At 36.9% G+C, this 23796-nt stretch overlaps 1 protein-coding gene across 12 annotated transcripts in view; it reads left to right on the top strand.

Annotated features, from left to right (window-relative positions):
* Positions 1-23796, top strand: part of ALB (albumin) — a 141967-nt gene that overhangs the window by 103666 nt on the left and 14505 nt on the right. For 9 of the 12 annotated variants that reach the window (XM_081586830.1, XM_081586898.1, XM_081586850.1 and 6 more), the window contains 3 exons: positions 20945-21002; positions 21879-22011; positions 23400-23608. In XM_081586830.1, coding sequence (XP_081442956.1) covers positions 23460-23608 — 149 coding nt within the window. In that variant the 5' untranslated portion in view covers positions 20945-21002; positions 21879-22011; positions 23400-23459. Of the gene's footprint in view, positions 1-20123; positions 20240-20944; positions 21003-21878; positions 22012-23399; positions 23609-23796 lie in introns of those variants that run through there. The other 3 variants (XM_081586859.1, XM_081586841.1, XM_081586810.1) reach the window with 2 other exon arrangements.

Genomic DNA, 23796 nt, shown 5'->3' with positions numbered 1-23796 from the left:
TGACTCTGGACAACCACCAGAGGAAAGTTCAAGTTACTTGCTGAGGTCGAGAGAGTCAGCTTCTTCCTTCTCCACAACTCATCTTCTCCTACTGGCCCCTTGTTCACTGTGTTATAGTCGTTCTGACCTCTTCAAGCCTTTTCACTGACTGTGTCTTTTACTTTGAGTGCCCTGTGCCCCAGCCCCAATCTCACCATGCCTATCTCTTCGTCATCATAGGTATCTCAGCTGAAATGTCACCTCTTCAGACAGATCTTCTCTGACATCCTTTTGTAAAGCTGTAGCCTTTCACTAGTCACACTCTCTCAGTACCTGACATTATTATCATCAACTTATCAGTACAATATTAACAATTTATCTATTTACTTGTTTATTTGCTGTCTTTTCTACTGGAATGTAAGTCCCTTGAGGCCAAGGAATGTATATGTATGTTTTGCTTAATGCTGAATCTCCAGCACTTAGAATAGAGGCTGGATGTAGTATATTTATATATATGCTCAGATGCTCAGTGGTGTCCTACTCTTTTGAGCATATATATCCTATGTCCAGCCTCCATTCTAGGTGCTGGGGATTCATCATTAAGCAAAACATACATATACATTCCTTGGCCTCAAGGAGCCTATATTCCAGTAGAAAAGACAGCAAATAAACAAGTAAATAGATAAATTGCTAATATGTACTGATAAGTCGGAGATAATAAAGTCAGTTACTGAGAGAGAATGTGACTAGTGAAGGGCTATAGCTTTATGAAAGGATGTCAGAGAAGACCTGTTAGAGTAGTGGGTTATCAAAAAAAACTGTTGATCAGCTGGGCATGTGTGTGTGTGCTAAGTTGCTTCAGTCATGTCTGACTCTTTGCAACCCTGTGGACTGTAGCCTGCCAGGCTCCTCTGTCCATAGGATTCTCTAGGCAAGAATGCTCGAGTGGGTTGCCATGCCTTCCTTCGAGGGATCTTCCTGACCCAGGGATCAAACCCGCTTCTCTTATGTCTCCTGCATTGGCAGGCAGGTTCTTTACTGCTAGTAACTCTTGGGAAGCACAATGAGCTGATTACCTGGCCTTTATACTCTTTTTTGTAAAACAAAAGACATGGAACCAATTATCTATAAGGACTTTTCTAGTCCTAAGATTTTGCTTTTGTCCCTTAAAACTGTATGGTCAGAATAATGAGGATAGGAAAATGTCCAGATGGAACCCATATTCTAAGACCTAGATTAAGTCACACCTCTGATCACCCTGCTCTGATGAGCTCCCTGTAGCCTTTCCTGTCTGGATAACTTCAGAGTCTCTAAAGGCCTGTTTGCAGTCAGCCCTATGCTGTTTTGCCTTCTTAGTTAAAGTGCTCTTGCATGTGTGTCTATAGGTTCAATTTCATTTTAACACACTCAAAAGTAAGAGCCTGTGCTAGTCCCAGCCTCCTTTTCCTAAAATTAATTAAGTGTCAATATGTGCCAGACACTGTCTACTCCTGACATGCATTAACTAACTTAATCCTCATAATGATCCCATGAATTAACATTATCCCCAGTTCGGAGGAGAGAAAATCGAGGCAGAGAAAGCAGAAGTAACTTGCCTAATTCCATATAACCAACTGTGGGACTGATATTTAAACTTGGGAAATCTGTTCCCAAGTCTGTGCTCAATACCTGATACTGACCCATATAGTATCTAACAGAGACTCTAGAAATATGTGGGGAATATAAGAGACATTAGATATTCATTTGAATGAGCTGAATGAATAAATAACAAAGAGAAAAATGTACAGTAGCAGTTCTCTGTCGTGGCTATATGATCTCATCCAGAAATTTCCCAAATAATTATTTCTGAGAGGATGCACATTACCACGAATACCTTGTGTTTTTTTTTTCTGGTTGCCACCTTGGATTTCCCTCGTGGCTCAGAAGGTAAAGCATCTGCCTACAATGCAGGAGACCCAGGTTAGATCCCTGGATCGGGAAGATCCTCTGGAGAAGGAAATGGCAACCCGGTCTAGTACTCTTGCCTGGAAAATCCCGTGGACGGAGGAGCATGGTAGGCTACAGCCCATGGGGTTGCAAAGAGTCGGACACGACTGAACAACTTCACTCTCAAGAGTTGAAGTGTAAATGTCAATTATATCATCTTCACATGGCTTGTCTTTGTATTTATCATTCCAGTCCACTCTGCTTCTGCTTAACCCAGCAGCTTTATATCTGAGCATCCATTTGTCTTTAAACAAATTCCACAGATGTCTTATCTAACCCACTAAGCTTGAAAGGCAATTGTTAGTAAAACTAAACTGAAAACAACCTCAAACCTAATCTTCCTAGGATGAGCAGGACTTTGTGTGGCTTAGAAGGACTTTGGCTTTTAGAGTTATGGAAGAGCATCCTTTCATAGGTCTTCTAGAAGTGGAAGAGCAGTGATTAAAAAGAATATGTTAAAATATTTTAAGATAAAGATTTGTGTGCCTGCTTTTGAAATAGTAAAATAAAATGAAATAGTAGATTCCAGCTTTAATTTATTGCTGGGTCATCTGAAATTTGAAATATTTATGGATACTTTGGTGTCTGATTCCCAGTGTGGTTGCCAGTGTCTGTTTTCCTCCTTATCTTGCACTGTCACCTCTACCAGTTGTCCATCTTGCTGCTGCACCCTCTGGGATTCTTCCAGGAAAGGTGAAAAGCCAGGCCTCTATGACGGAGACTTGATTTTAGGAGAACAAAGAATAAAGCGTAAAATGCGAAGGGTAGATCCTTATGGGAGCTTCTGCAGCTCAAACTGAAGGAAAAATATTTCTGTTGTCAATGCCAGTGTATGTGGCTTTGCAAGCACAATGCAAGTTTTTAAGGATTATCAGTGGAGGACAACTGCCCTAATTTTTTGAATGACATTACCGATTAACTCTACATATCTTTGCTCATAATCTTTGCTCTGTTGCTCAGTAACTGTTGACCTCGGGCTAGTTATGTAACCTCAGTTACTTGACCTCAGTTTCTTCCGTTGTAAAATAAAGATAATAACAGTGTTACCCTTGTAAGGTTCTCCTGAGGAGCAAATGAGCTAATCTGAGTACTGCTAGAAACAGGATTTGGCACACTGTAGGCACTTTATAAATGTTTGTTAAATAAACTGCTGCATTTTTCTCCTGACAGACCCAGCAGTGCTTCAGTATAGTTGAACTAGCTCTAACCTAGTGTAAAGGTGCTTGAGATCTTAATATTTGAAGATTCATCATGAGTGAATGCAAAATTTCTATTATTATTATTTGCAGTATTGACAATAAATCCATGGACTTTCATGATGCTTTTATGGATATCAAAGGGTTTATAGACGCTAGACTAGAAACTGTTTGTTTATTTATTCATTCACCCAACAAATATTGTGAATGAATACTCATAAATACTATATGGAAGAATGTATGCAATTACTTGTATGTCTCTTAAATTTGCTAGAGATGGATATTTAATAACATTTCCTATTTCTCAAATACAATAATTTCATACATTTTTAAAATTAAATTTAATTGATGGATTTAACAGTTCTCTACTAGATGTCTGTTGATGGGCTTGGCTGTGTTCATTCCCTGTTGTTCTAGTGAATTTAAATGGCAGTTATAGGCAGGAGGCATCATTACTTTGCTGAGAATTACTTTGCCTCCAAGGTCCCTCTAGTCAAAGCTACAGTTTTTCCAGTAGTCATGTATGGATGTGAGAGTTGGACTATAAAGAAAGCTGAGTGCCGAAGAATTGATGTTTTTGAACTGCGGTGTTGGAGAAGACTCTTGAGAGTCCCTTGGACTGCAAGGAGATCCAACCAGTCCGTCCTAAAGGAAGTCAGCCCTGAATATTCATTGGAAGGACCGATGTTGTAGCTGAAACTCCAATACTTTGGCCACCTGATGTGAAGAATTGACTTATTAAAAAAGACCCTGATTCTGGGAAAGATTGAAGTTGGGAGGAGAAGGGGATGACAGAGGATGAGGCCAGTGGATGGCATCACTGACTTGATGGACATGAGTATGAGCAAGCTCCCGGAATTGGGTGATGGACAGGGAGGCCTGGTGTGCTGCAGTCCATGGGGTTCCAAAGAGTCGGACATAACTGAGCAACTGAACTGAACTGAACTGGATGTCTAGTACTGGACTGAAATTTTGTGGAGAATGCAATGTGCTTAGTCACTCAGTTGTGTCTGACTCTTCGCGACCCAATGGACTGTAACCCACCAGGCTCCTCTGTCCATGGGAATTCTCCAGGCAAGGATACTGGAATGAGTTGCCATGCCCTCCTCCAGGGGATCTTCCCAACCCAGGGATCAAACCCAGGTCTCCTGCATTGCAGGCAGATTCTTTACCATCTGAGCCACCAGGGAACAAATCTTTACTTTACAAAAAATGAAAATTTAATCAAACCATAAAATTCAAGAGCTATATTAAGAACTAATAAAATTAGCAGAAACTATTAGAAGACAGTGATAAGACTATAAGGCTGGGGGAGAGAAAGTTCTGGGGTATGCTCTGAAGAGGAGGAGAATTTATGTAAATAGAAAGCAAGGGAAAGTCATCATGGTGGTAGACTGCCTAATAAACAGAGACCTTGGTCCGGACGTGAACTTGGTAGGCTGGATAAGATGAAGATGACCTTGCAGCCCCTTGCACAGTCTTCTCACACTTTACAGTGTTATATACTTTATAGGGTTATGAAAAATGTTACACTGAATATTCCTGACTCAGCAAGGGAACTCATATGTGAAAGAGAAGTAAAAGATTATGCTACAGAGACCATTCCTTCATTTATTTGTTTGTTCATTTACTCACTCATTCAACAAATATTATTGCATATCTGTTACATGCCAATCATGTGTTATTCCCTGAGGATATTGAAGGAGTGGAGAAAGATAAAGCCTCTGCTTTCATGGATTTTATAAACTAGTGAATCAAGTTTCTGAACATTTTGCATACCAAGGTAAGGAGCCTGAAATTTATTAAAATGTAACAGGAAAACATTAAAAGATTTCAAGGAAAAAATGTCTTAGGATTAATTAGAAGATATGGAGATGAGATATGAACATTAATTAAGAGTTTATTATAATAACTCAGGCATTATTTTGTGACAAATAATTAACCAGAGTTATGTCAGTGTTTTGGAGTTAAAGATAAATGTGAGATTTAAAGAATGAATCAAAATTATTTAGGGACAGATTGGATACTTGAGGTTAAGGAGAAAGAGATATTAAAATTACTACAAGCTTATAAAAATGAGTGACATCAAGAATTAAGGAATAATAAGTCAAATGGATAAATTTGGAAAAATATTAAATGAGGGTTGTGGTGGGAAGATGACAAATCGGTTTTGAACATACTCACATACTGAGCTTATGTAAGGGGAGGAATAGATCTTCAAGTGTTTTAACAGTGACCATAGTAAGAAATACATTTTACACAATGAACTAATATACACATATATAGCAAACATTCTGCAAAATGATATTTTTCCTACAATATGTAATGCACTCTAATCGGTTCTGCTCATTTCATTTTTCTAAAAATTTCTGGTCACTACATGAAATTTATTTTGTGACCCTTTATGAAAAACTGTTCTAAAGATAGTTGAAAATCAGGATCTTATTGTAGTTGATGCATTGTAGAGATTTTTGGCAATAAGGAGCAAGCTAATACTGATTTTGGGTTGTGCCATCAGGTGTTAGGAAATAATTTCAAGTTCACAGGGTACAGAAATACTTCCTAGGTGATCATGGTTACAGACAGACTCCAACAAGTTAGTTAAACATACCCCAGGATCTGGATAGCAAAGAATATTAAAAATAGCATGCAATCTAATCATAGTTTTTTCTATAAAATTGTATTTTAGTTTAAAAAGAAGGATATCTGTATTAATGTCTGACTACACCAGATTTTTCCTAGAGAGTAAAGGAATGTTACTCATACCTTCTCTCCTCATGCTTGCAAATATATCACATATTTGGTATTTCCCAGGAATATGCTCACAACTTTAAGGTAAAGTAAAAATGAACCAAAGAAGCAACCTCTGAATGGACCAATTTAGGTTATTGTAACTATCAGTTTAATTTGGTTAATGAAGAAGCAATAGTACCAGGGTAGTAAGTGGCCTTGAACAAATCTCTACAGATGGCCTTGTGTCACAGGATGGTTGAGTCATTGGAAAGATTTTCACATTTGAACTTTTCTAGCACCCTGTTTGTTTACTCCCCTAAACTGCATGCAAAAGATTATGAATGGTAATCAGTGGTGACTTGGGGCTTGGATTTGGATAAGGAGTGCAAAGAAGTGTCAGTCATACAGCAACAGGCTAAGAATTGAGCAACACTCCAGGCAATGAATGTGGCTACAGGGTCAATAGGGTGTATCATTGGGTTATTTATTGATAAATATCTCTCCACATGCCTAATGGCAAGAGTGTCTCAGCTTTTTCAGTTGGCCAGAATCGAAGTCTACTGCTAATATGTTCACCTCCATTTTATCCCTCCAACTAAACTGATTCCCAGATTACATTCCAATGAGAAACAAAAAAATGTGGGAGGACATACAGTATCAATATCAGGTTGCTCATGGCCTCTTACCACATGAGTGCACTTGATTCTCTGTCCATCAAATTAAACTGACAGTGAGTGAAAGTTTTGAACTGCTTCCATACCTTAGGCATCCACTGAATCTGGTGTTAGGTATAGTGAACATAATACATGGATTATGCCTTGAAGGACCTTATTATACTGGGCATGTAGGATACAAATTGCAGCATTTTAATGGTAAGGAAACATTTATCTAACAATCATAATAATCAAAAAAAAAAAAAAGAGAGAGAGCAAAATAAATTTCTGAACAACCAAATAGAGATTTCAAAGTTCATGCACCAAAGTTCAGGTCTTACAGGCTATTTACAAGAGTCAGTTAACCTCTGTACTAGTGGGCTAGCACCTGCAGGGTGAGAGTTGAGAGCTATGGAACCACTGCCTCAGGTTCTTCACTTGGTTACCTGTCTGAGAGTCCACTCAGAAACTCACAGACGGAACAACAGTCATCTAAAATGCCTCTGTTTCTAAGAAGGTTATGTAGAGTTTTGTGGAGAAAATAAAGTGCTAAGGGTTTTAGGACCATGTGTGTGTTAGTCACTCAGTTGTGTCTGACACCTTGCAACCCCATGGACCGTATCCTCCCAGGCTCCTCTGTCCATGGAATTTTCCAGGCAAGAATACTGGAATGGGTTGCCACTTCCATCTCCTAGGGATCTTCCCAACCCAGGGATAGAACCTGGGTCTCCTGCATTGTAGGCAGATTCTTTACCATCTGAGCCACCAGGGAAGCCATGGGGTTGAGGTAAAGAGAGACTCAGATTTTACAGAGTTAATTTTAAATGGCAAGAATACACAGAAAAACCATGCGAAAAAGATCTTCATGACCCAGATAACCATGATGGTGTGATCACTCACCTAGAGCCAGACATCCTGAAATGTGAAGTCAAGTGGGCCTTAGGAAGCATCACTATGCACAAAGTTAGTGGAGGTGATGGAATTCCAGTTGAGCTATTTCAAATCCTAAAAGATGATGCTGTGAAAGTGCTGCACTAAAAATGCCAGCAAATTTGGAAAACTTAGCAGTGGCCACAGGACTGGAAAAAGTCAGTTTTCATTCCAATCCCAAAGAAAGGCAATGCCAAAGAATGCTCAAACTACTGCACAATTGCACTCATTTCACACACTAGCAAAGTAATGCTCAAAATTCTCCAAGCCAGGCTTTAAAAGTATGTGAACCATGAACTTTCAGATGTTCAAGCTGGATTTAGAAAAGGCAGAGGAACCAGAGATCAAATTGCCAATATCCGCTGGATCATCGAAAAAGCAAGAGAGTTCCAGAAAAACATGTCTTTCTGCTTATTGACTATGCCAAAGCCTTTGACTGTATGGATCACAATAAACTGTGGAAAATTCTGAAAGAGATGGGAATACCAGACCATCTGACCTGCCTCTTGAGAAATCTGTATGCAGGTCAGGAAGCAACAGTTAGAACTGGACATGGAACAACAGACTGGTTCCAAATAGGGAAAGGAGTATATCAAGGCTGTATATTGTCACCCTGCTTATTCAACTTATATGCAGAGTACATCATGAGAAATGCTGGGCTGGATGAACCACAAGCTGGCATCAAGACTGATGGGAGAAATATCAATAACCTCAGATACGCAGATGACACCACCCTTATGGCAGAAAGTGAAGAAGAACTAAAGAGTCTCTTGATGAAAGTGAAAGAGAAGAGTGAAAAGTCAACATTCAGAAAACTAAGACCATGGCATCCTGTCCCATCACTTCATGGCAAGTAGATGGGGAAACAATGGAAACAGTGACAGACTTTATCTTTTTGGGCTCTAAAATCACTGTTGATGGTGACTGCAGTCATGAAATTAAAAGATGCTTACTCCTTAGAAGAAAAGTTATGACCAATCTAGACAGTATATTAAAAAACAGAGACATTACTTTGCCAACAAAGGTCCGTCTAGTCAAGGCTATGGTTTTTCCAGTAGTCATGTATGGATTTGAGAGTTGGACTATAAAGAAAGCTGAGCACCGAAGAATTGATGCTTTTGAACTGTGGTGTTGGAGAAGACTCTTGAGAGTCCCTTGGACTGCAAGGAGATCCAACCAGTCCAACCTAAAGGAAATCAGTCCTGAATATTCATTGGAAGGACTGATGCTTATGCTGAAACTCCAATATTTTGGCCACCTGATGCGAAGAACTGACTCATTTGAAAAGACTCTGATGCTGAGAAAGACTGAAGGCCGAAGGAGAAGGGGAGGACAGAGGATGAGATGGTTGGATGGCATCACCAATTCAATGGAGATGAGTTTAAGTAAACTCTGGGAGTTGGTGATGGACAAGGAGGCCTGGCATCTCGAAGTGTTGGACACGACTGAGCTACTGAACTGAACTGAACCGAGGACAATGTAATGGGAGAGAGGATTTATCATGAGCTTTCGTGAGAGAATGAAGAGGGAGTGAGTGCCACGAGTAGACTTTTCTTACTTTTCAATTTAGCCCCAGGTAATAAGTCTCCCTGTTCAGTGCATGCCCTCTTTTTTTATGAGTACTTCAACGTTCTCAATTTCCCTCAAATATTCAATTCCAAGCCTTTAATTTTCACTAATCCCTTCCTTATAGAGAAAAGCCACAATCAGTGGAATCCTGGTCACTGGTTCTAAATGCTCATCAGTGAAAATTTTCTTTGACCCTCAATCCTCTTCCATCGCTTCCCTTCACATCCAACTTTCTTGGAAGAGTCATCTATACTGTATTATTTATTCCTCTCCTCCCATGTACTTTCCCAGCCACTACCGTCTGATTTTTGGTCTCATCATTCCAATAAACAGCTGTATTAAGGACATTAGTAAAGACCTTGCAATAGGTATAATTTCAATTTTTGTCTACCGTTCCTGTCAGTAACAGTTGGAACTCCACCTGTTCCAACATAAACATTCTCTTCCCTTACGTTCTCTGGTATAACAGTGCCTTGACTTCTTTCCTCTTCTCTGGCCACCTGTTATCTGAGCTCTGCTCTTTCCACTCCATAATGGGCCCCTCCTTGTCTGATGTTACTCTCTTACCAGACTATCTCAATCTTGCACTGCTTTGTGACTCAGAAATAGTATTCCAAGCTCAGGCCTTGCTTCTGACCTCTAAACTCTGTCTCACTTGATGCCTCCTTTCTACAGTGTTCCTTTAATTTTTAAAATCTATTTATGTATAGTTAATTTAAAATATTATACAAATTTCAGATGTCAACTCACAATTAAAAAATTGTACTCCATTTATAGTTACTAGAGAAAATGGATTATTATCATCATGCTGTACAATACACTCTTACAGCTTATTTACTTTATACATAGTAGTTTCTACCTCTTAATCCCCTATACCTATTTTGTCCCTCCACTTCCTTCCACTGGTAACCACTAGTTTGTTCTCTATATCTGCCAGTCTGTTTCTTTTTCTGTTATATTCACTAGGTTGTTTTATTTTTTTAGATTCCACCTATAAGTGGTAGCGTACAGTGTTTGTTTTTCTCTGTCTGCCTTATTTCACTAAGCATGATCCCCTCCAGGTCCATCCATGTTCTTGAAAATGGTAAAATCTCATTCTTTTGTATGAGTAGTATTTCATGGGATAATATATATCATATCTTTATCCATTCATCTGTTGATGGACACTTAGGTTACTATCATATCTTGGCAATTGTAAGTAATGTTACTATAAACATTGGGATGCATGTATCTTTTCACATTATTATTTTTTGGATATACACCCAAGGGTGGAATTGCTGGATTATATAATAATTCTACAGCTTTTTGAAGATTTACATACTGCTACTCACAGTGGTTGCATTAACAGTACAGCCAACAATGTACAAGTATTCCCTTTTCTCATTGTCAATGTTTGTTTTCTTTGTGGTATTCTTGATGAAAATCTTTTCTCCACTGTATATTCTTGACTCCTTTTTGATAGATTAATTAACCATGAGTATGTGGGTTTATTTCTGGGCTTTCTACTAAATTTCATTGACCCATATGTCTGTTTTTTGTGCCAGTACCATGCTGTTTTGATTACTGTAGCTTTGTAGTATAGTCTGAAGTCATGAAGTGTCAAGATTGTTTTGGCTGTTGAGAACCTTTTGTGGTTCCATTCAAATTTTAAAATTATTTGTTCTCTTCTTAGATGTCTCAAAGATACATGAAATGAAACGTGTATAAATCATATTCATGATATTCCTACATAGCTCTGGTCTTTGTCCAATGCTCCTTAGACCTGTGAGTCATGCCACAATCATTGAATTATATAAGGCAGAAATCTAGAAATTATCATGACACCTCTACTTTTCTCACTACCCATTTTCAATCCATCCAGTCCTGCTAATTTTATCTCTTTGGAGTTTTGTGTTGTGAAGGGGCCTTATTTATTGACATGTGGACATGGCATTCATCATATCCCAGCTTTGTCCATATCACTTCAGAAAACTGCCTCTTGGCCACTTCTCAGGCCTTGGAGTAAATACATCAGTGATATGATCTGCCCATGGGAAGATGTACTCATGTAAGAGGCTCTCTGGCTCTCAAAGAGGTTCAGAGCTGTTTGGACAAGGAGTTTTAGGGTCAGGTACCTGAATCATGGTCTAGAAAAAGAGGACGACATACCCTTGATTTTGTGAGCAGAGCATAGCTGGAAGCAGAACATAGCTGAGGCAGACTATAGCTGGAATAAGCAAGAGGAGGCCTTCTAAAGCATGGATTTTAGAGAAGAGGATCTCTTGCTTGGGTCCAAGACCAGGACTGCTGCTAAATATCTCTTCAATCTGCCCATCTCTCTGCATTTCTATATCATTGTTATAGGTCAAGATCTCACCGTCTGGTGCTGGGACTATTGCATTAGTTCCAAGACTAGTCTTCCTAAAAATACTCTGGCCTTCTCTAATCTCTTCCCTAGACTTCAACCAGAGTAATTTCCTGAAGCATAAATCAGATTTTATCATTGGGCTAATAAAATCATTCAACATCTCATTGCTTTCAGACTGAAAACCAAAAATACTACTGTAGCTAATATGACATACTAACCATCTACTCATGTGTCTTATCTCACATTGTGCTCTTTCTTAACTCTTTATCTATCCTTTCTCAGTTTCTTTCATGCCCTTTCTTTTCTCAAGCATTTGCACATTTTGTACACTGTGCCTAGAAGGTTATTTTCTTTCATCTTTCTTTATGCTCATTTAAAAAATTCTCGGTTTAAAAGTCACATCCCTGGAGATCCCTTTCAGACTTCCAGACTCACAATATTGTTAAATAGCTACAACTTGGATCAAGAACACTGTTTTGTCATTAAATATTTGGGAGGTCTTCTAATTTTGTCAATAATCTTAGATGAACTATTTCCCCATAGAAGTTTTATAGCTTTCTACAAGGACAGTGCATTTCTCTGGGGCTTATACTATTAAAGTGACCAATCTCATCCTTAGCTTTGCCTGTAATCCAAATAACTGCAAGTTCTGCTTTTCTTTTCTGACTGCCAGCCTGCTTTTCCACTTCTACAGGGAATTTCATTATCTTCTAAATTGAATCCTCTTTGCTTTCTGCGTTTTTGTATTTTATGAAGCATTTAGAAATTACACATATTTATACCTTCTTTCCTTCCCTCAATCCTGTACCTACTCATTCCATTTCTTCAGGGAAATTTCCTTCATAAGCAAACATGAACAGAGAGAATGCAAACTTGAAGCTTTACAGTCTGTTCAGTTGCATAATTACCTGAAAAATCTAGAGTCCACACATCTTATTTACAGAGGAGATTGCCCTTGGATTTAGAGCTTCTCTGATACTTCTTTATCAGCTCAAGAGTACTTTCTGTTCTACATCCACAGTACTTTACAATGTTGCATTGTAATTATCTTTCATGTATTTATTTTCCCTATTAAATGGTGGCTTTTAAGATCTAGGGGGGTCTTCAAGAACTTCAAAAGTCAGGGACTATATCTTATTAATCTTTTGTATCCTAGTAGCCTAGGAAATGCTTGGCATTTAGCCAGCATTCAGTACATTCTGAGCATAAATGAAAGACTAGGTGGTGCTGCTTAAAATAATAAGTAATAAAATAAGTCTGAAACATTGTTTGCAGAATTTTGCCTTGTCAGCAAGAACACTGGTGTTCCTAAGTAAATAATGGGTTTGTTGATGCTAGGACAATGTTTGCTTTTAGATGCCATGATTTTCAATGTGTATTTTTTTTTTTTGCCAATCTTCTATGCAATAACAAAGAGAAATTTGAACTCGTCAATAACAGTATTTGCCTTTAAGACAGTAAATGCTGAGACACCAATTTATATAATTTTAATCAATGAATGAATATCTAGTAGAAAATTACAATCAAAATAGTAATTGTATATATTTCATATAATAAAATATTGGTGTTAAATATACCGAATATCTCACAACTGTAAATGAAGAGCATTTTGCAAAGGGAGTGCCATTGTCAACGTCATATGTTACTGAAATTACTTCTTTATGCCATCTGAATGCATATTTTTATTGAAATATATTATTATCAAATAACTATTTTTACAAACAGAAACTCCAAACCTAAAAATATTATTCTAACAAAAGAGTTTTGTTCTATTTGGTATCTACATAATGAAAAACCAATTTTGAACAATTCAATGTTTATATGTGAAATAATTGTATTTAAAATCATTTAAAATATTTACATTAGTTTATTAGAATTAAGCTAGAGAAGAATTTCTATTTAAAAAGAGAAAATTAGGCCAATTATTTATGTGATATATTTCTTAAGAGTTACAATTTTTTTAAGTCAAATTATTTATTTCTTGATGTTAACCCATACAAAGATGGTTAAAAAGCTGACAAGAATTTCAAGACTGAAATTTCATGGCTCACTTGGGTGGCATGCCAGAGAAGTTTCAGCTAAAGTCCAGCCCTGCAATATTGCAAAACATCTGCTAAATTTTAAGCTTTAGAAGACATCAAGGAGAAAAATATTTTTATCCTCTAATGAAAACTTCCTAAATTAATCCACTGACCTTTTAACTTAAGAATATTTTAGCTACACAACTTTTGTGGTTTTACAGGAAGTTAAAAATAGTTCCATTTTGTGACTTTAATCTTTTTAAGTATTGTCTCTTGAATTACTTTTGAAAGAAGTAGAGAATATGAAGAGAGTCAGCACTATTAAACTCTCAGCAGTGTATTAATTTCTGTTTGATTTCAATCTGTAGCTACTATTGTGAGAGAGGAGTTACTAGCATTAACCTCAATTCTATGTCTGTAGACTCAGTTCAGTTCAGTCGCTCAGTTGTGTCCGACTCCTTGAGACCCCATGAACCGCAGCATGCCAGGCCTCCCTGTCCATCACCAACTCCCTGAGTCTACCCAAACCCATGTCCATCGAGTTGATGATGCATCCAGCCATCTCATCCTCTGTTGTCCCCTTCTTCTCCTGCCCTCAATCTTTTCCAGCATCAGGGTCTTTTCCAATGAGTCAGCTCTTTGCATAAGGTGGCCAAAGTATTGGAGTTTCAGCTTCAACATCAGTCCTTCCAATGAACACCCGGGACCGATCTCCTTTAGGATGGACTAGTTGGATCTCCTTGCAGTCCAAGGGACTCTCAAGAGTCTTCTCCAGCACCACAGTTCAAAAGCATCAATTCTTTGGCGTTCAGCTTTCTTCACCGTCCAACTCTCATTTCCATACATGACCACTGGAAAAACCATAGCCTTGACTAGACAGACCTTTGTTGGCAAAGTAATGTTTCTGCTTTTTAATATGCTGTCTAGGTTGGTCATAACTTTCCTTCCAAGGAGTAAGCGTCTTTTAATTTAATTGCTGCAATCACCATCAGCAGTGATTTTGGAGCCCAGAAAGATAAAGTCAGCCACTGTTTCCACTGTTTCCCCATCTATCTGCCATGAAGTGATGGGATCGGATACCATGATCTTAGTTTTCTGAATGTTGAGCTTTAAGCCAACTTTTTCTCTCTCCTCTTTCACTTTCATCAAGAGGCCCTTTAGTTCTTCTTCACTTTCTGCCATAAGGGTGGTGTCATCTGCATATCTGAGGTTATCGATATTTCTCCCGGCAAACTTGATTCCAGTTTGTACTTCCTCCAGCCCAGCGTTTCTCATGATGTACTCTGCATATAAGTTACATAAGCAGGGTGACAATATACAGCTTTGACGTACTCCTTTTCCTATTTGGAACCAGTCTGTTGTTCCATGTCCAGTTCTAATTGTTGCTTCCTGACCTGCATATAGGTTTCTCAAGAGGCAGGTCAGGTGGTCTGATATTCCCATCTCTTTCAGAATTTTCCACAGTTTATTGTGATCCACACAGTCAAAGGCTTTGGCATAGTCAATAAAGCAGAAACAGATGTTTTTCTGGAACTCTCTTGCTTTTTCTATGATCAGTAGTGTATTAAATTCTGTTTGATTTCAATCTGTAGCTACTATTGTGAGAGAGGAGTTACTAGCATTAACTTCAATTTCTATGTCTGTAGACTGTTGCTAACTTATATGAAGAGTGGATAAACATGGATTTCAGGCGTTAGCTATATTTTTCTTGGTTTGGAAAAATGATGAAAATATATGGGAACATGTCATTTTATAATTTAGACAACCTAAATGATCTTTTCATTTCTTAAAAATGTTAACCTGAACTGATCTCTTGCGGCCTCAGCTTGCAGTGGCTTGAAGCAGGATTTTGGTTCCACAGACAGAGATTGAAGTCAGGCTGTGGCAGCGAGAGTGCTGAATCCTAGCCACTAGACCACCAGGGCCAGTGGCCAGTGACAAGACCTGACCTGTCGACTTTGTAGAATTGAATTCCTACAAAGAGATGGAATGTAGTGAAACAAGTAAAGTGTTTATTCGGAGGGAAAGTGTACATGTGAATAGACTCATATGAGTGGACTTGGAGAGTGTTGTGCCCTTGGGAGTTTGAATCACTTATCTGGGGCATTTCTTCTGGTTTCCTTTGACCAATCATCTTGCTTTGCTTGGTTCTGAGTCTGTATTTGGTATATCTCAGGATCCTCTCATATGTGCACTGCATCTCTTCACCAAGATGGATTCTAGCAAAGAGGCCTATGGGTAGGTTAACATCACTTACTATGAAGTGATGGCCCCTCCATTTTGACCTCTGAGGAGCCTTTCTATGCATCTGTAGTTGGGAACATTTCCTTGACCTCAAGAATGAGAAATATGTGGTCTCTTATCTGGGAAGGATTCAGCTCCTCTCTTGCTCCTGCTATTATCTTCATCTCGGAGGGTCTGTCCACAGGGAGCAAACTTCAGATGCTCAGCCTGGAGCCATCTAGAGAACTAGATGGAAAGTTATGTCTGAGGAGCCATTGGGCAGCTTAGCAATGGACCAGTTCTCAGCTTTGTATCCCAATTCCCTAACTTGTTATATTCATTCTGTCAGGCCCTTTTCTCACGCTATAACTGTTTCTTTCTTTCTTTTTTTATTGTTTATTTATTCATTTTATTTTTTGGCTGTGCTTGGTCTTCATTCCTGCGCAGGCTTTTCTCTACTTGGTGATGAGTGGGGGCTACCGTCTCGTTGTGGTGTGCAGGCCTCTCATTGTGGTGGCTTCTCTTGTTGTGCAGCATGGGCTGTAGAGTGCACAGGCTTCAGTGGTTGTTGACTCATGGCCCGTAGAGCTCAGTCTCAGGAGTTGTGGTGCACAGGCTTAGTTGCTCTGTGGCATGTGGGATCTCCCCGGGTCATGGATCATACCCGTGTCTCCTGCATTGGCAGGCAGATTCTTTACCACTGAGCCACCAGGGAAGCCCCACTCTGACTCTTTCACTGACTATATGGAATAACAGAATGTTCAAGGTAGAAGGGTCCTTAACCATGAGTTAATCCAGCTTCACCCATATGGCATAAAGATATAAACAGATTTGTGTGTTCAAGCTTGGAGCTAGAATTTGCACTAACATGAATTAAACTGCATAGATAGTAAAGAGTTGAGGAATTTGAAATACATGGATAGGAAATCTGAAAGAAGGTATAGTGAATTCTAGAGGCCCAAAGTAACATGAGGATAGGGAGACAAGGGACCCTCCTGCCATGGGAGATTTGGAGAGACAAGGTCTTGCTAGCTGGGACAAGCCAGCAGTGGTGATCTAATGTGGGTTTTATAATGTAAACTTTCTTTTCTTTGTTCTCTACAAAATTTTCAGCAAAGAATTTTCTTACCAATCAAGTGTTTACAGTGGGAGATGAGGGGACAATTGGTATTTGGATTATATTACAATTTTTTGTTTGTATTTGAAATGCCTATATAAGTTCATGCAATTTGGACAATTTATTTTCTTACTTTTTAATGGGAAATGTATCTTCACGAGTGAATAAGTTAAATTGCTTACCATGTTTCAGTTAGTTAGTTTGATGCTTAATTGTCTTTCACTTTTCTACCCTTCTGTATTTTTTGCAAAGCAGTCCAGGGCCTTCTCGATGTAGGATCTACCCCACCTGTCCATACATACAGACATCTAAGTCCACACTATAGTAGGAAGCATACTAAGAAAAGATTTTCCTATTCTTAAATTTCTCTCCAAATAGATCCAAATTTCCTTTGTTTTGGAATGACTTTGAGTTAAGTGTTTCTAGAAAGTCTCTATTTAAATACCAAGGCTATTATCAGATATTGTTGTTGCATTTTAATGCACGTTTCACTTTTTTTCTAAGAGAAGGCAATCCAGAGGTAGTAATCTTATCACAAAAGGAGACAGCATAAGGGTTGGACCCAGAAAATGAAAAGATGAAAGGAAACCTGGTTTGGATGACTTTGGTGAGGAGCTTCAGGAATCCCGAGGTTAGTAGGAGGGTGTTAAGTTTAAGGTTATGGTTAGCATGACAAATAAGTGGGGGACTGGTCTCAAGAGAGATTTCATTTGTTTCAAAACTGTGCTTTTTCTGTCGTGTCGAAGTGAATGCAAAAACAAACGACAAAAGGGAAAAAGGCTCAGGTTTAATTCCCAGTTATATTTCAAGTGAGATATTTTTTCTATTCTAAATGATCAGTACATTATTAATATTTCCATATGAAGTAATCTTCTTTCTTTTTAAAAAATTTTAATTAATTTATTTTTGGCTGTGCTGGGTCTTCGTTGCTGCGCAGGCTTTTCTCGAGGTGTGGAGAGTCGGGGCTACTCTCTGGTTGCAGTAGCTTCTCATTGCAGTGGCTTCTCTTGTTGTGGAGCATAAACTTTAGGGTTCACGGGCTTCAGGAGTTGCGACACATGGCTACAGGGTCTTGTTGCTTTTGTGCGGGCTTTGTCTAGTTGCGGTGAGCAGGGGCTACTCTTCATTGCTGTGTGTAGGTTTCTTTTCGCGGTGGCTTCTCTTGTTGCAGAGCCTGTGGCTCAGTAGTTGTGGCTGGTGGGCTCTAAAGCACCAGCTCAGTAGTTGTGGTGCATGGGCTTAGTTGCTCCGCTGTATATGGGATCTTCTTGGACCAGGCGTCAAACCTGTGTCTCCTGCATTGGCGGGTGGATTCTTATCCTCTGTACCAGCAGGGAAGTCCAGAAGTAATCTTGACCACTCTCTCTTTAAACTTCTTCCATAAAAATGGGAAAGCATTGAAAAATTATTGGAGCTAGCTTCCTATTTACTTAGAAACTAGATTCTTTAAGCCATATTTATAACTCTTGGTTTAAATATTTGCATTTACTCCCACGCCAGATTCCTTTGATGATTAACTAAATATGAGTTTAAAAGCTTCGAAGAAGAGAATTTTTAGAAATAACCAACAAATGTGTAGTTTTATTCTTGTCAGTTTAGAATGTACCTGCAGAATTAATCAAAGAAGACTATAGGTATCCTTATATTGGGAACTGTTGCTTATTAATTAAGATTGATTAAGATAAATTTTAAGCAGATAATGTTGAAAATTAAATATTTAAATTTCTCATACATCTGCTAATTTTTCAAAAGGATACACACATGGAAAATGCATTATTGATACTATAAAGAAAGATTCAGGTGTTTTCAGCTTTTATTTGAAAACTATGAGATTTTCATTAAACATAAGAATATCAATTTTAAGTTTGCAGAATCATAATGAATTTAATTTTTTTGTTTTTTATATTACCATTATATTTCAATATAGTGTTACAGTGCAAACTAGGTGGAGAAACTAATATTCTTTTCATTTTTTAAACAAAAAATATGCACGAAGTATATTTGTAAATGACAAAGACCTGATTTTGGAATTAGTAACACAATTATGTCCAATGATAAGGACTGTGTGTTTGATCAAGTCTTCCCAGAAGATGCATTTTAAGGAAAAGGCCAGGGTTTAATACTGACTTCAAATAAAGAATGCCATAGTGTACCCCAAGAGGCATTATATTTTTATTTAGAAAATTATCATAGTTTCCTTTTTCCTTTTACAGTATACAATTTCAGACTTTAAAGAAATGTTTTTCTCCAATGGAAATAATTCCATAGGCAGATATTAATTTATTTCTGTTCAGCTATGGCCAGAAAGACATGTTTGGCTCCATTCTTCAGAACTCTCTTAAGCCATTAATAAAAACTTTTATCAGCTCTAGCTACCCAGTCATCATCTATATGTGTATTATCCATCTCTGTCATCTATCTATATATCTGTCACTTGTTTTTCTATTATCTCCTCTTCTGTGCTTGATTACTTAATCAGTATCCTGAAAATAAGATAATAGAAAGTGTATTTCTTACATCATATGACTGAATAGGAAAAATAATGCTTCTCTTAAGTACTTACTAGTCTCTGTGCTTATATGTGCCATAGGGCAACATGACAGTTTTGATTGACTCAGTTATTTAATTAAGTGAAATATCTGGATTGATAATAATTGAAGATAGAGAAAGTAGTGTCCGAGAGAGTCAGTTTTCCTACTGATTGAAATCCATAGTTCTTCATCTGTAGAGCAAAAGGGCAGAGAAAATAATTTTTCAGAGGTAGAGATCAAATCTTGGGTGGGGAGAATAAGGAAGGAACTTTGAAAAAACATTTTTGAAAAATTATCTTTGTTTTGCTTTGTTTTTAGACCCCAAATTAAATTTATTCTGAAATTTAAAATAACGTTAAAGAAAAGCATGTGACTTTTATTTTTTAATTGAAAGATAATTGCTTTACAGAATTTTGTTGTTTTCTGTCAGACATCAACATGAATCAGCGATAGGTGGCTCAGAGATTAACTCTTTTAATATATCTTATTTCCAAGCTAAGTTATTGATTTGGTCAAATTTTTGAAAATATTGAAAACTAAAATGTTCAAATAGTAAATCAATCACAGATAGAGAACACAGTAATGGTACAAATTGTTTAAACTCTTATGTAAAATTTGATAAGGTGTTTTACATAACTATTGAATTGGCAAGGTCTTGTGGAAAAACCAGTTCCAGACAGCAAACATACGCAAGGGATTCAGTTAAACAATTTTTTTGGCAAGAATGCTATGAATTTTGTAATCGCTTATGAACCAATGAAATACAAAGATGAGTCTAGTTAATAATCTACAATTATTGGCTAAAGAAGTATATTAGTGCTGATTTCCCTCTATTCATACTATCTTTTCTATCAACCCCACAAAACGTTGGCACAATGAAGTGGGCAACTTGTATTTCCCTTCTCCTTCTCTTCAGCTCTGCTTATTCCAGGGGTGTGTTTCGTCGAGATACACGTAAGAATTCTATGTTTCAGTTGTTCAACTTTTCTTTCCTAGACAAAAATGTTTCAGTAAACCTTTAATGAAGAAAGTTTTCCTTTAGCATTTATTTTTAGACTGTTACTATATTTTGTATTTGTGAACCCTTAGGAAGATACCTTATTAATACATTTCTAACATCCTAGGTGAAAAAAAAATAGTGAGAATTGTTTAGTCACTGTAATTTCCTATTGCACATGAAGGAGTTTTTGCAGAGTGACTTAACCTTCACAAAATATAGTTGAAGATCGAATTTAAAAATCCAAGTTTCCGAAGGCCTATTTGCTATACTTCAATTTATATAAAAAATACAAAATTTGTGATTTTAATCTTATCAATAGAACTTGTATTTATATTTTCCATTTCGGACTATCCTCTCAGGTTATAAACACTGCAAGAACATTAGATCCTATCCAAGTTTGAATATAAAGCTATAAATATGTAATGACTGTAATGGGTTTTCAAGTAGTATCATTGGTCATTAAATAACTCTTCTGCTTAAATGCAGAAGAAATATTTCATTATCATCTTAAGATTTTCTGTAGGGAATCAGAGCTTAATATCTTGGAGCAGATGAATACCCAAGTCAAATGGAGAGAAACATAAAAAATAATATCGTAACCAGTTGTTCCTTCAGAATTTAAAGCAAATCTTTTTTTTTTCCCCCATTTTCCCCTCCAGACAAGAGTGAGATTGCTCATCGGTTTAAAGATTTGGGAGAAGACAATTTCAAAGGCCTGTAAGTTAAAATATTGAAGAATCAAATTTAATGTTTCTAATAGTGTTGGTTACAATTTTGAAGTCCTTGTAGTCCTGTCATCAAAGATTGTAGAACAGTACTCTCCAATAGGATTTTTTGCATTGATGGCAATATTCTATATCAGTGTTGACCAATATAGTTGCCATTGGCCACTGTGGCTATTGAGGACTTTAAATATGGCAATTGCAACTGAGGGTCAAAAATTTAAACAGTATTTAATTTTAATTTTTTAAAATATATATTGTCACTTTTGGCTAATGAAAACTGTTTGGACAGTGTAGATATGGAATTCTTATGTAAGCTACATGGTAGAAAACATTTTACTATATGACTCCTTTCACAACTCATTTACTAAATTCTTTACCCAGCAAATATTTCTGTGGTTTTTTGAGACAATTTGAATATTTTTTAATCTAGTAAAAGGTGAGGAAATAGCTTATTTTTCAAAGTCTGTCTCATCCTATTGCCTGATTAAATAAGATATTTATGTATGTATGTATGATTTTTTATTTTTGTTTTAAATAGTTGAAGGACCTGTGTAATGCCCTGGTTAACAATAGATCTATTTAGAATACATTTTTCTTGCTTGCTCACATAGATGATGTGATAGTATGCATATACTGACCTGCACAAACATATATTTAAACATGATGGAAATATACATCCTCTTTGCTTAGAAAGCCACATATTCCTGGTTAGGCCTCAGATCACAGCTGATGTCAATAGGATCTCTGAATAATTGTGAGAAAGGTGTGTAAAATACAGAACATATACAGACACACTATTTGCTATCTAATATAGCAACCTAGTGTATATTAAAATTTTATTATACATTTTTTTTGTTCTTTATTTCAGGGTACTGATTGCCTTTTCTCAGTATCTGCAGCAGTGTCCATTTGATGAACATGTAAAATTAGTGAAGGAAATAACTGATTTTGCAAAAACATGTGTTGACGATGAGTCACATGCAGGTTGTGAAAAGTCACTTGTAAGTATATTATGATTTTGAATAGTATTTCTTCTTCTATAACATAATCTTGAACATTTAAAAAGTAAAAATATCTCATTTTAGTTTTCTCAATTATTATCAAAGACTATATTTGTAAGCAACACTCAAAAGTGGGTATAGCATTACTTTGATGATAGAGATGTTCTAGTGTATCACAGTTTTAAAAAACATTTCTTTACTGAAACCACACCCAAAAGTCATAGCATTTTTGGAAATTTTTTATTTTTAGAAGTTTCTTTTTTTTAATTTAAAGTTAAATTTCTTTTCATAGACACTAATAATGATAGGATAGTTTTTACCTTGTTATCTAAGTAAAAACAACAGTATGGCTATGTATTCCTTGTTTTTAGGGATATTCATATTTTTACATACAATAAAAAATCAGGACTTTGAAATTGTGATATTTTCCGATAGATCTGTAATACAAAGATAGGTCTATATTTCTCTTACCACTTTGTATATACCTTTCTTGGGACAAGGCAATTTTTTGTTTATCACAGAAGGCTTCATTCTTGTTTTTCTCTATATGTACTTCTGTCTCAAGGCAGAATCAGTTCTTTAACTGCCCACAATAATATTACTCTAAATATGAGTTTTAAAAATACATTTTAAAAGAAATTAACAAATTTTGTCTTGAGCCTATTTCCCCTGAAGTTATCGTTACTTTCATAATCAAAATTAATTGATACAGAAAGGATTCATTTAACGGACTGTGCATTGAGGCTAATATTTCTAGAACAAAAAAATTATATTCTAATGCAGTAACAATTAATATACAGTAGATTGTGTTACTCCTCAGTTTCGAATGGTTCCTACTAAAAATTTGGACCTCTGGAAAAGGAGCAGATCAAATGAGAAACTATCTGAACACTGTCCTCCCTAATGTGAATTCATGACTACTTAGAAGATAATTTCCCTTGAGTTTTTACTTGAATGATTTCTCTTCTGGCCTTTAGCCTCAGCTGGAAACAGGAGTTCTGTTCATTCCTTAAAGGGATTCTTTTTGCCTTTCTGTTTTATCCACTATAAGTAATAGGGTGACACTTAATTCTTATGGTAATCACCCATAGATGGTCAAATCAAGGGAAACTCTCTAAATCTGAGAAAAAAAGTAGATTTTTATATGACATACTAACCAAGGTTTGGAGAAGGAAATGGCACCCCACTCCAGTGTTCTTGCCTGGAGAATCCCAGGGATGACGGAGCCTGGTGGGCTGCCGTCTATGGGGTCGCACAGAGTCAGACACGACTGAAGCGACTTAGCAGCAACCAAGGTTTACCAAGATGTTAATTTCTTGTACTGTTCTTTGGGTATAAGGAAAATAAAATGCTGCTCAGCAATTTGAAGCCTGCTCTCTTCCATGTAGCACACTCTCTTTGGAGATGAATTGTGTAAAGTTGCAACCCTTCGCGAAACCTATGGTGACATGGCTGACTGCTGTGAGAAACAAGAGCCTGAAAGAAATGAATGCTTCCTGAAACACAAAGACGATAACCCAGACCTCCCTAAATTGAAACCAGACCCCGATACTTTGTGTGCTGAGTTTAAGGAAGATGAAAAGAAGTTTTGGGGAAAGTAAGTAATAAGATTTTTAAGCTTCAAAATTAAAAATTATGAACTAAGTCAAGAGTCACTATAACAATTACTATTATGAAAATTATTATCAATATTAAGACTTGAAGTTTTTGTTCTAATGGCAATTTTCAAAGAAATAGTGTACTTATTATGTTATTTATGTAGTAAATAAGTAATTTACATAGTAA

Source organism: Giraffa tippelskirchi, chromosome 1, assembly GCF_054371585.1.
Source record: "Giraffa tippelskirchi isolate mGirTip1 chromosome 1, T2T-mGirTip1v1.2.pri, whole genome shotgun sequence".
Lineage (NCBI taxonomy): Eukaryota > Metazoa > Chordata > Mammalia > Artiodactyla > Giraffidae > Giraffa > Giraffa tippelskirchi.
Note: the sequence above shows the minus strand (reverse complement) of the source record. Positions and strands in the feature narration are given on the sequence as shown.